The 15,998-nt window shown below is 36.0% G+C and overlaps 1 protein-coding gene across 2 annotated transcripts in view; it reads left to right on the top strand.

The window, feature by feature from the left end:
• Window positions 1-15,998, top strand: part of GTF2A1 (general transcription factor IIA, 1, 19/37kDa) — a 40,430-nt gene that overhangs the window by 11,194 nt on the left and 13,238 nt on the right. For both annotated transcript variants that reach the window (XM_011969704.1, XM_011969703.1), the window contains 5 exons: window positions 1,154-1,358; window positions 3,587-3,651; window positions 7,749-7,824; window positions 8,984-9,117; window positions 12,411-12,731. In XM_011969704.1, the coding sequence (XP_011825094.1) occupies window positions 1,172-1,358; window positions 3,587-3,651; window positions 7,749-7,824; window positions 8,984-9,117; window positions 12,411-12,731 (783 nt within the window). In that variant the 5' untranslated portion in view covers window positions 1,154-1,171. The remainder of the gene's footprint in view (window positions 1-1,153; window positions 1,359-3,586; window positions 3,652-7,748; window positions 7,825-8,983; window positions 9,118-12,410; window positions 12,732-15,998) is intronic.

Here is a 15,998-nt window from a genome sequence, read left to right as displayed (position 1 = left end):
GAGTATGACCAGGCATGTTGGCTCATGCCTGTAATCTCAGCTCTTTGGGAGGCCAAGCCGGGCAGATTGCTTGAGCCCAGGAGTTCGAGACCAGCTCGGGCAGCATAGTGAGATCTTGTCTCTAATTCTTAAATTAAACAACAATAATAATAATAAAATAAAAAACTCTCTGTGAGTATGGCAAAGGGACGTTCTTGAAGGATATGATAGAAGCTTAAGGTCAATTAGGCAATATCCCAAGAGCAAATCCTAGAAGAGAAGACAAAGTATGTATAGAGCCTTGTGTGCAGAATGACTGAATGAAGTTTTATCTGCATTTTCAGGGAATAGTTTGTGACTTTTTGGCCAGTTTCTTGTAAGGTTAAGGCTCCAGAATGAACACTAAACCTGGTAGAGAGGAAATGTGTTAGGTAGAAGAATGAAATCATTGCACATGTTTTCTTTTCTTTCTTTTTGTCCATTCTGGTTTTTCCCATCATAGAACCTAAGGTGAAATGAGAAAATAGAAATGGCTGAGCAGAAAAGGATTGCCAATTGGCATAATGGAAGAAGGAAGGACATTTCAAGAAGTGTTGCGATAACTACTAAGACCTTCAGGCATCGCCGGTTCTTTTTCTTTCTGTAGGATTGGACAGATGGAAAGTTAGGCTTTTCTTCTTCGGGGGATTATCTCTGTTTCTCACTGTGCTAAATGAATTTATATTGTGTATGTTATTTGAGAATTTATGTTTTTCATGTTGAAGCAGAAAATTTTATATTTTGTATTTTTATAAGGAAAAAGTTCCATATAAAAATAATTTAGTAATGATTTTGATATTATAAAGGATAATCTTTGATTACTAAAGAAGTAGCTTGTATGAAACTCATTGCTAAATAATAGTTGCTGATTAAGGAATTACTATAGAAAGTTTATTGAAGATAGAAAAAGAAACAAAATCTCCAGTACTCTGATGTGGCAAAAATGAGGTTTGATACTTTAAAATTTTGTTTTTGTTATTGTTTACACTTGGGTTAGAATTATAGATTTGTTGTATTTCTGTGTCTGTATCAGTTTTTAAAATGAAATAACTTTATAAAGAGATTAATAAAACTGTTGTCTTCGTCTGTCCAGAGTTATTTTTCACTTAGAAATCTTTAATGTTCTTTGCCTTAGTTATGGGAAAACAAACTAATGCAGTCCAGGGCAGTAGATGGATTTCATTCAGAAGAGCAGCAGCTTCTACTGCAAGTTCAACAGCAGCATCAACCCCAGCAGCAGCAGCATCACCACCATCACCACCATCAGCAGGCTCAGCCTCAGCAGACAGTACCTCAGCAAGCGCAGACCCAGCAGGTCCTTATTCCTGCATCACAGCAAGGTGAGACTGGATTTGTTTTCCTACTTATGACTTGGAATTAAGTTTGTCATCATGAAAGAAGAGAAATATTCTACATTTCTTGGATCTTGTCTTTTAAGGGGCGCATGGAGAACCTAAAAATAAACAAACAAAAACCCCTATGTTGATTTTGGGCTTTTTTCCCCCTTTCTCTTGGCTGAGGGGTGTGGGTGTATGTAAATGTATATAAATTTGTATAAAACGTAGGTTGTATCTGTAGAGTAATGGGAGACAAGTAATTTACTAATTGAAAGCCTAAGTTGTATTACTATTTAGTTTTGAAAAGGCTATGTAGTGATGGATTTCCTAAAATCAGTTAAACCTAAAAGGTTTATTTACCTAAGGACTTTATTATTTTATATGGTAAAATAGTTATTTGCTTTCTCTATGAAACATGTTCTTTCAGAGACATGTTTCAGATTAGTTTTTAAAATATATCTTAAATTCTAGAGTTTTTTGTATACTTTGGCAATCTGAAAATTCAGTTCCATAGTAATTTATGTAAGCCTAAACGGACTGAATTAGATTTATTATAAGTTAAGCGTGGATATATAACATATCTTAATCTATATTTCTTGGATTAAAGCTAAGAAAAAGCAAATATTCGTAGACTGTGTCCATAGTGCTTTGTACTCTGCAAGTCATTTTATAGATACTGTTTCATTGGCACCTTATAAGGGCTTTGTAAAATAGCCCTTGGCTCAGTTTCACAGCTGAGGAAAATCTGAGCCCAGAAAACGCTAAGAAACTTGATCTGTATTTTCTCTCATGACACACGTCTATTCAGTTATAAAACTTTCTGAGCGTTCTAATTCAGTGCATCTGCTTTTATGGGAGAGGACACTAGAAGTAGATGAAAAGTTCATTTTAATGTAATCATTTAGTTACTTATTTGCCTCATTTGACAGTATATATATGTGTCTTAAAATTGGTAATGATACACAGTAGAAGAGTCTATTTGGGTTATTTTACTGTTGACATCTAGTGGTAGTTTTCATACCTAATTTTAGTGTATACTTTGTATCAAATAATTTTATCCTTTTATTATTTTTTGATGACTGTTCCTCCTGTTGCCTTCAGACCTGGCATTAGGATTTTAGGTCATCATAAATTAAAATTTGATTTTCTTCACTCAGAGAATATTAGGATAATGGAGTTATCCGTCTGTTCTCTGAAATTTGCGGAATCAAACATTTAATTCCTTTTATGCTTAAGTAACATTGCCATTATTTCTGATTTGTATTTTTTCCAACTTGGGCCCGTTCACCACTCTTCAGGCAACCTGGTGGTCCTCTGCTTTCAGGAGGCCACCGTATTGATGCCGAACTTAGTTGGACACCCAATCAGCATAGCGCACTATAGCCCAAAACTCCTGGGCTCAAGCGATCCTCCCACCTCAGCCTTCTGAGTTGCTGGGACTACAGGCATGCATCTCTGCATCCGGCTGTTTTGTATTTTTTAAACAGCCGATGAAAGTAGCATGAGTCTGTCAACTTGTCATATTGGAAGAAAAGGACTATGTAGGTTTCAAAAACTAGTCACAATTTTTTGAGCTTACTTTTATTGGATTAGTAACTCATTGCAACAGTGGTATCATTGTATCAGTAAAACAGTTAACCTTGAGTTAAGACAAAATTATGTTTGAAAATATCCAGTTTACTTAGGAATGCATAGAACTGTGTATGTATGTATGTTTAGGTGTTAAGTAACTCACTGCTTCATGTTCCTAAATTCCCTTGCATCCTTAGGAATTGTCACTTAAAATTTTTTTTTTTTTTTTTGAGATGGAGCTTGTCACCCATGCTGGAGTGCAGTGGCATGATCTCGGCTCACTGCAACCTCCAGTTCCCGAGTTCAAGTGATTCTCATGCCTCAGCCTGACACCCAGCTAATTTTTTTGTATTTTTAGTAGAGACAGGGTTTCACCATGATATTGGCCAGTCTGGTCTCGAACTCCTGACCTCAAGTGATCCGCCCGCTTTGGCCTCCCAAAGCTTAAATATTTGTGTTTTCTAGTATAGGGTGGGTATATCACAGCTGTTATTTGCCATATAAATTTATACTGTCCTGAGAGCAAATGATTGAAAGCATTTGAGTGCTGAAAACATGGAAAACATGAAAAAAGTTTTCATCATTGTATGTAAAGTGTTCTTGTGATCAGAAAATAGCCTCATGGTTCCTTGTTTACATGTGTACTTGTTTTTTTGTAGCCACAGCACCACAAGTTATTGTTCCAGATTCTAAGTTGATACAGCATATGAATGCATCAAACATGGTAAGACTCAGAATGTAGCAGTTTGATTGGCTGTACTTAATTCTAACTCAAATTGTGATTATGCCTATATATGTCATATATTAACAACTTGAAGTTTATTGAGGACTCAGGCAGAACAGCTATTTTAGTTTCCTGAATATTGGATCTGAAGTTTAGCTTGGTACCTAGACATTAAGGTTCATAAAATTATGGAATTGTTTAAGAATACTAAAAGAATGGTGCTTTGTGAGAGTTACTCCATTCCCTACTATGTCCGAAAAAGTTTTAGGGTACCTACCAAACTTATAATGCCAAGTATGGTTCTGTTTCAGGAGACCTGGTAATTGCAAGAAGTTGGGAAGGCTAAGAATTGTTAACTTTTAAAAAATGAAGATGAACTGTTTGGATAGTTCAGTATAACTATTTTTAAAATCAAGCATTTAAAAATATTGCTTTGACTTAACCATAGTATAGTCTAATAAGTCATTATAGTGTGTGAATTACCATAGAATACATTTTAACCAGTTGAGTTACATTAGAAGTTTTATATTTCTGAGGACTATCCACTAAACTTTACAAGTCCTTACTCATTTTCAAATTACATTTCAGACAAACAATATTTCTCAACAAATGTAGTATAGTTTAACTGTGAACTTGAAAGAACCTCTTCAGATCCTTAGAAAATCTTTACCTATATGCTTGAAGTTGTTTTCTTTTTTTTTTTTTTTTTTGGATAAAACATTAAAATACAGTCAGAGTAGTTCAATACTTCTTTATAAATGGTTTTTCTTTATTCTGTTTAAAATATACAGACCGTTAATTTCATTGAGTGTTGACTCAGTTCTTACATTTCATTCTTCAGCCAAAATTTTATTTAAAGGAGAAAGAATCAATATTTGTAAAAAGATCTTTTAGCCTACGTAAGTAGTTAGTACTAGGAATGAGTTTTTTTTTTTTTTCTGTTCAAGTTTTTTTTTTTGAGTTGGAGTCTCGCTCTGTCACCCAGGCTGGAGTGCAGTGGCGCGATCTTGGCTAACTGCAACCTCCGCCTCCTAGGTTCAAGTGATCCTCCTACCTCAGCCTCCTGAGTAGCTGAGAGTACAGGTGTATGCCACCAACCTGGCTAATTTTTTTGTACTTTCAGTAGAGATAGGGTTTCACCATTTTGGCCAGGCTGGTCTCCAACTCCTGACCTCAAGTGATCCGCCCACCTCGGCCTCCCAAAGTGTTAGGATTACAGGTGTGAGCCATCACACCCAGCCTCAAGTTTTTTTTAAAAAAGCAGTATATGAAAAGATCAGTTCTACTTTGCGAGTGATAGTGAATCACAAAGCTCATTTGTGGTAAAAGCCAGATGAGAAGGGCTTACCACTAGGCAAATGACTTCCTCCTACACATTACCAGCCTCACAAATTCATACTGTGGCAGAATTGAAAGTTTCTACATGATAGTAGAAATTGCAGTTTTTAAATTCACAAATATCAAGGATCTCTGTTTGTACTTGTAGTTATAGTTACTAGAATCATTTCGTTTACATGAGAATAAATTTCATGCCCGTTATTTCTCACAAGATTTTTTATTGGAAAAAACTCCATTTTAAGTCTCAGGCCCCAATTTTTTTTAACCTCCACCCTTAAAAAAAAAAAAAGTCTCACTATATGTTGCATATTGCAGTTGATGTTATTAAGACTATATCCTAGGGAATAACTCGCATTATTTTAAAACAAATTTTGGCAGAATCTCCTTTAACATTTAAAAGATTTTTAAATGTTGTGGAAGATAATTTTGAATTAATAAATTATTTCTGGGATAAAAATTAGTGGTCCATCTCTACTACTGGTTAAATCTCCTTTATTCTAAAGAGCAGATGTATTTAAACAAATTATAGGTCAGTTATTCAGGAAAAATTGATTTAACATTTCTGTATATTTTACATTTTACTCTATTGTTTTTAGTCAGTGTTTCCTTCATGTGTTTCTGAACATAATCAGTATAAGCTTTGTACCAATGAAAGTGTTTTAGGTTTTTGTGGGTTTGCATTATTATTTCTGATTCAGAAATATTCAGCAGAAATACATTTGTTCTTTCTAATGGCTCTGTTTGCTTTAGAAATGAACTAATCATAAAAATGTGAGATAATAATAGTGGAAGGCTATTTCAGGGAACTTCTATTAAACCATTGTTTTCAGTTCATTTTTATGAAATGATTGGTCTAATGCATTATTTGTGTTTGGGCTGTTTTGTGGAATACAAGAAGAAATTTTAATAGTTACTAAGTACAAGGTGGTTTGTGTATGGTATGTGACTCAGCAAATACCTGTTATGCAGCTTGAATTTAGGCGGGGGTGTGCAGGTAGTTACTGGGTCATGTATTCTGTATAGAAACTATTATGTCGGTTTGCTGGTAGAGGAAGAATTGTTATCTTTCAAAATACGAATTATAGGCCCTTGATATTTCTAAATAATATTTTTGTTGTTTTTTTGTTTTTAAATATTTCTTAGTAGTATGTGGTGGTTAATATTTCCCTTAAACTTAGATAACCTTTAATTTGCTTATATAGACAAGATTTATCTTAAATTGGATAATTGAGTATTCAACTTAAACACGGATCAACCTGGTGGGCTATCGTTAAATTCTGGAGACATAGTGGGCATTTCAGGCCCAAGTTGTAGAAATTACTTAGGTTTGTCAAGTGGCAACAAGTTTATTTTCTTGGAAAGCTATATACCTAGAGCCCAGACTAGACAGTAGTTGAATTGTTAACTTGGTTTAATAATTTTCCAAGTTTGTTGACTTCTCTGACACTAGCATTTCCAAAGCAGTTACTTTTTTAAGCTTTTCTAGATATGGGTAGTTCTAAAAATGTATAGGTTAGATTGAATATATGAATGGTTGGTACCCAAAGAAGATTGAAAAGAGAGGGAAAAAACTACCACAATGTGTAGCTCTAGTGGGATACAGGAAAATACTTAAAGTACAGAATAGAAAACGAGAGAATGGCATAATTCTTTGTGGGAGGACAGGAGGAGAAAACTCTCCGGAACTCTCCAGGAAGTCAAGAATTTGTCCTGGATTTTAAGAAATTCATAATATAATCCCATGTATATCTTTATAACTTAAGTGTCACATACTAACTTCATTTCAAAATGTTGAAATTAAAGTTTGCGACTGTCACCCAGGCTGGAGTGCAATGGCGCAATCTCAGCTTACTGCAACCTCACCTTCCAGGTTCAAGCCATCCTCCCACCTTAGCCTCCCAAGTAGCTGGGACTACAGGTGTGCACCACCACGCTCAGTTAATTTTTGTATTTTTTGTAGAGATGGGGTTTCACCATATTGCCCCAGCTGGTCTCAAACTCCTGAGCTCAAGCGATCTGCCTGCCTGGGCATCCTAAAGTCCTGGGATTACAAGTGTGAGCCACTGTGCCTGGTGTGGCTTTTCTTAAGAATTACAGAATTTTTGTATTAATCTGTTCTTAATACATGTTCCACCTAGAATATAATGCCAATATGTCCCTTTTTTTCTTTGCTAATATGACATCTTAGAAGAATTGTCAGCTATACTCCCAGTGAAGTCTTCTGATATAGTGTTCTTTATAGATATCTGTTGATTTAGTAGAAATTTTAAAAGTTAAGAATTCTAAAAAGTAGACAGTTATACTTCTACCTCAAGGAAATGGGGATAAGGAAACAGTGGGAAAGGAAGCAGTAATGAAATAGCTATTTCATATGTTGTACAGCATTGTTAATGTGGTATTGTCTAAAAGTGTATAGGTTAGATCAAGTATAGGAAGGCTTGGTACCTTAAAGAAGATTGATGGGACGAGAAGGAAAAAAAGAGCTACAGCACCTGTGAGATTTACTTAGAACACCTTCTCTAGGGGAAAAAACCCAATGATATTGTTGTATTTAACGACTTAAAATAATTTAGTAGGTTGTTTAGGCTAGGTTGATCTTTCTTGTACCATTTTATAAAATGGGATTTAGCCTTACTTGATTCTTAAAATTTTGATATATTCTAAACAAAAAGTTTCATATACTATTAAAATATGCTAGAGATAAACAGATAGTGTTATATATGTATGTGGTTTTGATATTTTTTCTTTGTTTTTTTCAGAGTGCTGCTGCTACGGCTGCTACCTTAGCACTCCCTGCAGGTGTGACTCCTGTTCAGCAGATATTAACAAATTCAGGTAATTAGGAATGATGGAACCATTTAAAAATGTAATTCAGAAAATTGTACTATCTAGCCCTTAGGTTTTGTCTTCTTTGAAAGACGGAAAATACTAATATTTCTTTTACCATTTGGTTTAGGTTATTAAAATAACTTTATTTGAGGGCTGTAACACATACAACTGTAATCATTGTTGAGGATACAGTAAAGAAGATGCAAATTGTACTTGAACCTTTGATCTGTGCATGATAACCCTCTTATTGAAGTATGATTATATAAAAATGCTTACTTAGTTTTTTATTAAACACATTTACCATGCCAAGTGAGTATTAAACTTATTTGAACTTGTGATATGAAAGTAATTCCTAGAGCATATTAAGAGCAAATTTATAGTATGCTATTATTATACATAGTATCTCTTCATTGACAAAAGACCAATGTCTAGCTCATGTGTTTTGGCATATTAGTACTTGAAAAATTTATTTACATGGATTTTAAGTGTCTCCTGTAATCTTGATTATATAGTTATTATTTATTTTCTATTCTATGTATGTATGTTATTTTTGTTATTGTAAATTTGTGAAATTAGGGGCTTATCTTGCTACATGTTTATAATAAGATGTAATTTGCTTTTTAATCAATTCAAGATTCTGCGTCATCTAAAGGAACATATTGAGGGAATTTGATTCTGTGTGAATTGTATGACGATAACTGGTCAGCGAACTTTTATTGCTTTTACCAATTTTGAAGCAAAGTTCTGTGGTACTTTGGTTCAAGATATTAAATGAGCTATTAAGCTTTTGTTCCTTTAAAGCTTTAAAAATGAACAGCTCCTAAAGTGTCTGATCTTATTGCTCTTTCTTGACTCCTAAGGTTAGCAAAGATAATGTAAGCTTTAGTCAAGTCTCAGAATCTGTTGTTAAAACCTTGTTGGAAATAGCTGAATGAGGATGTAAATATAAAAAATAAAACATTTTAAGGAATGTATTTGAGCGTGGCGAGGAGTCAGAGAAGGGGAGGATTATGCATACTATGTATGAATGATAGTCTTTAATAAAATTGTCAGTTTTCTTGATAATTTCTTGTGCCTTTGGTGGTATGAAAGTAAATATGAATTCATTTCTTTTGAGATGGTCACTGCTAAAATGATAACTTGGAATGCATGCTTTTTGCTTTAGGCCAGCTTCTTCAGGTGGTCAGAGCAGCCAATGGTGCCCAATATATCTTTCAGCCTCAGCAGTCAGTGGTTCTACAACAACAGGTTATACCACAGATGCAGCCTGGTGGAGTACAAGCTCCTGTTATACAGCAGGTAAAATAATCTTCTATTATGATCAGTATGGGGTTCTGTTTTCTTCTGTATGTATTCCCTGGGTACTTTCCCTCTTCTTATATGCACAAAAGACTCTTCTTCAATGCTATAGACCCAGTTGTTTCTAATTTCTCCTATATACAGCTTAACTTAGATTCAACATGTATTAAACATGTATTAAAAAATTACTGTTGTCTGTGCCCATCCTTCATCATCCCCTCAAAGGTGGCAGCACTCTCCTTCCAGCCTTCTAAGCTGTTCATTCAGCCTTTATTCAATAAGCAGTTACTGAGTCTTGGGCTATTTATAAGGGTCATGAGATTTAGGAGTGAATGAGGCAGACATGACTCTAGTTTTATGATGCTTACTCTGTTTTCTGGAACTGGGTGTGTAGAATCCTCCCTTTTCCTTACCTCTAATATCCAAGGTATCAAGCCCTACCAATTCTTGTTAATAGTTTTTCTTTTCTTTTTTCTTTTTTTTGAGATGTAGTCTTGCTCTTTCACCTAGGCTGGAGCGCAGTGGCGCAATCTTGGCTCACCGCAACATCTGCCTCCTGGGTTCATGCCATTCTCCTGCCTCAGCCTCCTGAGTAGCTGGGACTACAGGTGCCCACCACCACGCCCGGCTAATTTTTTGTATTTTTAGTAGAGACGGAGTTTCACCATGTTAGCCAGGATGGTCTCGATCTCCTGACCTTGTGATCTACCCGCCTTGGCCTCCCAAAGTGCTGGAATTACAGGCGTGAGCCACTGTATGCGGCCTTTTTTTTTCTTTAACTGCAGTTTTTGCCATGGTTGCAGTCCCTTAATATGTTTGACACTGTTTTTTTTTTCTCAGCCTCTCTTTTCATTTCCTTAGTTCATAGTGTCCATAATTTGTCAGTAAATGCTGTATTGTCTCCTTAATGGTTTCTCTGCCTCTCATCTTATGCCCTCCTAACCTGGCTGATTTATAGCCATCTTTTTTTTTTTTTTGAGACAGTCTTGCTCTGTCGCGTAAGCTGGAGTGCAATGGCACAATCTCAGCTCACTGCAACTTCCGCCTCCTGGGTTCAAGCGATTCTCCTGCTTAGCCTCCTGAGTAGCTGGGATTATAGGCACGCACTATTGCGCCCAGCTAAATTTTGTGTTTTTAATAGAGACGGACTTTCGCCATGTTGGCTAGGCTGGCCTTGAACTCCTGACTTCAGGTGATCTGCCCGCTTTGGCCTCCCAAAGTGCTGGGATTATGGGCATGTGCCACTGCGCCTGGCCTGCCTTTCTAAAAATCTTAAAACCTTTTAACAACTTTTCATTGCCTACTGAGAAAAGCCTAAACAGCTCAACATGGTTTATAAGATCTTTTTGTGGATCTTGTTTCTTTGAAGTCTCCAGGTTTATTTCTTGCCATACTCCCAGGTATTTTCTTTAGCTGCATTTACATCAAAATAAACACTTGGATCTACTTGTGTTATATTCTTGTGCTGTGAGCACTAAAATGAAAGAGGAATGGTTATTTTCTTGAGGAACTTATGTACTTTATTTGTTTATGTGTCTGTCTCTTTTTTAAATGTCAGTAAAATAGTATGATGATAGAGACAAGATCAGATCAGTAATATTAATCCAGTTTATTTACATCTTTCCAAAATTATGTACTGCTTTCACTTCTGGGTTTCACTTGATGTTACGCGTCTCTTAAGAATGCCGTCTGGCAACTCCCTGCACTTCCCCTAAACAGATAGAAAAACCTGGCTAATCTCCTTAAAGCAGCGGTCCTCCAGCTTTTTGACACCAGGGACTGGTTTTGCGGAAGGCAGCTTTTCCACGTACTGGGCAGCGGGGATGGGTTCAGGATGAAATTTTAATTCAGACCATCAGGTGTAAGGAGTGCACAACCTCCATCCTTGCATGTGCAGTTCACAGTAGGGTTCCTGCTCCTATGAGAATCCCATGCTGCCGCTGATCTGACAGGTGGCAGAGTTCAGATGGTAATGCTGGCTCATCCACCACTCACCTCCTGCTATGCAGCCCGGTTTCTAACAGGGGTTGGGGATCGCTGCTTTTAAGCACAAACAGAAACTCAAATATTATTTACTAATAATATAAGTAATATTTGATCATGCTTTGTCCCCCAAGTTGAATTTGGTACACTCTCTTGTGTTCCCATAACACTATGTCATATTTGTACTACGTCTTGTCTCTGTTTGAGTTGTTAGTGCTGTGTCTATTTTACCTTTTTTTTTTTGTCTTTTGTGCTGTTACACCATGTGTAAGCGTTTTAAAGGAAATTCTGTGTCTTGTTTTTGCATTCCTTGAACCTAATGGCAAGTAACAAACATCAAACATCCAGTCCTCCTCTTTTATTGTAATACGTATAGTATGTATAGTTAATATTTGTTAGTGTATATTTTTTCAAGCTGTGGCTTACTTTAGAATCTTAGATGCAGAACCTGGAAAGGAACTTTAGAAATCTGATCTGGTGGTTTTTAGAAAAATAATTAGCGTTTATCTCACACTGAATCAGAATATTAGTGGTATGACCAAGGTATCAGTACTTTTTAAGCTGCCAGGTGGTTCTTATTTGCAGCCAGGGTTGAGAACCATTAATCCTAGTCTGACAGTGAAATGGCAGAGGCCAAGAGAAGTTAAATGACTTGCTTCTACTGTATTTATGTCTGACTTTAGACAAAAGTAGACCCAGGTTGGCCAGGCACGGTGGCTTATGCCTGTAATCCCAGTACTTTGGGAGGCGGGCGGATCACGAGGTCACGAGTTTGAGACCAGCCTGACCAACGTGGTAAAACCCCTTCTCTATTAAAAATACGTAATTAGCTGGGCATGGTGGCATGTACCTGTAGTCCCAGCTACTCAGGAGGCTGAGACAGGAGAATCGCTTGAACCCAGGAGGCAGGGGTTGCAGTGAGCTGAGATTGCACCATTGCAGTCCAGCTTGGGAGACAGAGCAAGACTCCATCTCCAAAAAAAAAAGGTAGACCCAGGTTTTCAGATTCTCAGTCCAGTGTTCTTCATGTGAAGGCAGTGTATAACTCTTGGCCTGGTATCTGGCATATACATAGTATGTGCTCAGTGAATGAAGCAGTTATCTTTAGAAAATCCTTATTTTCCAGAAATTTGATAAAGTGGAAATTTAGTGGGTCACTACACTAGTTAAACATTGCTTTTGTACTTTAGTAGTTTTAACTGTGTGTGAAATATGGCCATTCTGGTGATTCTTCAGCATTTGTTCCTATTTCTGTGTACCGTACTTGATCCTCTTAACTAGTTACTGTTATGTGGTTTTCTTTTCTTTAGGTACTGGCTCCTCTTCCTGGAGGGATTTCACCACAGACAGGAGTCATCATCCAGCCTCAGCAAATCTTATTTACAGGAAATAAGACTCAAGTTATACCTACGACAGTGGCAGCACCTACACCAGCCCAAGCACAGATAACTGCAACTGGCCAGCAGCAACCGCAGGCCCAGCCTGCTCAAACACAAGCTCCATTGGTCTTACAAGTTGATGGAACTGGGGATACATCGTCTGAAGAAGATGAAGATGAAGAAGAAGACTATGATGATGATGAGGAGGAAGACAAAGAGAAAGATGGAGCTGAAGATGGGCAGGTGGAAGAAGTAAGTTTCTAGTAAAATACTTACAATGATAATCTACTTGATTATTTCCATTTTTAGTTGGTGCAAAACTGGTAAATTATATCCTATTTTTTCAGAGACAGGTGCTGTACAACGTAAGATTTTAAAGATAGATTGATTTAACTTTAGCAAGGTTTTTATATTCTGGCTATATTTATCTTCATAAAATACAACTATTTCATATAGCTGGTAATAAATTGTATTAATATGTGTAGTAAAGAGTACAGGTAATTCTAACTCTGGCTTACACATTTATAATGTGGCTTCAACATAAGACATTGGTAGATAAATAGATGTGGTTAAGCTTTTGCTTCAGTAATATAAAAAGCATGGCAACATTTGGGGAGAGAGCAAACTCAAGAACCAAATGTCACAAATTTATTAAATATTTAAAACCTTTTGGTCCATATTCTGTACCATTTCCTTAAAAACCCATGTACCCTTAATGTCTGTGTTCTTCTAGAAGCATGTAAGTATGCCTTTGTTTTCCTCACTATTCCAGCTTAGTTACTAGGCTCCAAAAACTATTTGTCCCGCCACACTTTTCATTTTAATTGCCTTTGTTAGCCTAAAATGCAGTCTTCTTGTTTCTTAGTACAAAGTTCTTCTAAATTAAGTAATTTTTTTTCTAAAGAAAACATAGTTTATTATTGAATATTGAATAGACACAAATGAATAGAAATGTTTCAAGATAAAAATCATCCTGGTGCCCACCATCTGGTTAAAATAAAATTCCATTATTTAAAGCGCCTTGGGTGCCTCTCCCTAATCCCATATTCTTTCCTAGGCCATCAAAGTACCTTTGCTCATACATTTGTGTTGATTATTAATTGCTTTTATATTTTACCATATATATTTATATTCCTAAATAGCTTATTGTTTAGTTTTGCATGTTTATAACGTAAGTGAAGTAATTATGTATTCTTCTGCAAGTTGGTTTTTTTCCCTCAAAATAATATTCCTGAGGTTTATCCAAGTTGTTGCTTATAGCTATAATTATTTTCATTGCTGAATATACCATAATTTTATTTATCAATTTTTCTAATCCAGTGGACATCAGGATTGTTTCTAATTGTTTACTGTTATAAACAGTTATAAAATATTGTAGTGTATGTCTTCTGGGGACACAAATGCAAGAGGTTCTCTAAATTTTATACCTAAACATTGAACTTCTGGCTCCTAAGGCATGCACTTCTGCAACTTGACAATAAAATGCCAAATCACTTCTGCCATTCAGTACATAATTGTGCAGATGTCCATACTGCCTTATCAATACCTAATAGTGTCAGGCTTCCTAATTTTTGCTGGTCTGATAGGTAGAAAATAGTATTTCATTTTGGTTTTAGTTAGCATTTCCTCACTTAGGAGTTTTAGCCTCTTTTTGTATATTTATTTGATATTTGTGTTTTGTGTGGAAGTGCTTATTGAGGTCTCTTGCCCATATTCCCCCCTAAATTCTTTATAGTTTGAATGCTACTCTAAGTAACATGTTTTATTACCTTTTCCAGTTGTTTATTGGTAGTATGGAAATATGTAGAGTGTTTAATATTCATCCTTGAACCAGCCACCTTCCTAATGTCTTTTGTTAGTCCTCATAATGTATCTGTAGATTCTTTTGTATCTTCTGTGTAGACATTCACATCTTATATGAAGAATGGCAGTTTTTTTGTGGCTTGTTGGCTAAGCCTTCCAGAACAATATTGTTTAGAAATGGTGATAGCAGGCACCGTTCTCTTCTTCTGAAACTGAAAATTAATCTTTGCCATGCATCACTGTTAAGTTTAATGTTCATTGTGGGTTTTTTTTTTTTTTTAAATGGATATCTTCATCAGGTTTAAGTACATTCCCTTCTTTGCATTGCTTTGTTTTTTAAACTGTAAGCGGATGTTGCATTTAATTAAACAGTTTTTCTGCGATGATTGATTGTATAATTTCTCACTGTAATGTTATTTATAATGAATTTCATTAATTAATTTTCTATTTGTAAACCAATCTTGTATTCCTGGGGTAGCATAACTTGATCATTTTATATTTCTCTTTTTATCAATTACTGAATTCATTTTGTTGGGGCCTTTTTTGTAGATACTTATGAGTGATAGATACTGTCTGTGATTTTCTGTTCTCATTCTCTTATGAGGTTTTCAGGTTACATTAGCTTTATAAAATGAATTTGGGGACATGTTTCCTCTATTTTGAACTCTTTTTTTTTTTCAAAGATTGTATTTTATTCTTCTGTTGATATTTATTAAAACATGCCACTACAGATACCTGGGTCTAGTAATCTCATGCCCTTCAGGTATTTTGTTTCCGTTTGAGACCTTTTTGATAAATTATGTTTTTCTAGGACTCTCTGTATATTTATCTAAATTTTCAAGTTGATTAACATAAAGTGAATCATGATACTGTCTTTTTGATGCCAGAATCCTTTGTCATCTTCATTACTGATATAATTATTGTGCCATCTTTTTTTTTCCTGTTCAGTCTTGTCAGGGGTGTGTAGACTTCATCAGTGTTTTCAAAGACTAAACTTTTAGCTTTATTCTCTCTAGTGTGTTTTTCCCATTCTATTCTTTTCTATTCTATTCTGACTTAACTGTTTTGTTTGTAAAGAATATGATCTGTGTGATGTGTGAATCCTTTGAAATTGCTTGAGACTTGCTTGATTTGGTCAGTTTTTGGTTTTTGGTTTTTGTATATGCTTTGAAAAGAATGTGTTTTCTGTACCTGTTTGGTACTTGTATGTGTCTGTTAGACTTACATTTTTACACTGGCAGTAGGTTTGCTCAGATGCTCTTTGTGTATCCTTGATATTTTTTGTGTGCTTGATCCTTTCTTTTCTTTTTTTTTTTTTGAGACGGAGTCTTGCTCTGTCGCCCAGCCTGGAGCGCAATGGCATGATCTCGGCTCACTGCAGCTCCACCCCCCAGATTCACGCCATTCTCCTGCCTCAGCCTCCTGAGCAGGTGGGACTACAGGCGCCTGCCACCTCGTCCCCCTAATTTTTTGTATTTTTAGTAGAGATGGGGTTTCACCATGTTAGCCAGGATGGTCTCGATTTCCTAACCTTGTGATCCGCCCACCTCGGCCTCTCAAAGTGCTGGGATTACAGGCGTGAGCCACCGGGCCCGGCCACTTGATCTGTTTTTTACTACTGAGTGAGATATGTTCATGTCTCCTACTATGGTAGTTGATACGTTTCTTCTTGTTTTTCTGCCATTTTTCCTTTTTATATTTTGAGCCTCAAAACAG

Source organism: Mandrillus leucophaeus, unplaced genomic scaffold (genome assembly GCF_000951045.1).
Source record: "Mandrillus leucophaeus isolate KB7577 unplaced genomic scaffold, Mleu.le_1.0 Scaffold90, whole genome shotgun sequence".
Classification (NCBI taxonomy): Eukaryota; Metazoa; Chordata; class Mammalia; order Primates; family Cercopithecidae; genus Mandrillus; species Mandrillus leucophaeus.
This window is presented reverse-complemented; position numbering and strand designations above follow the sequence as displayed.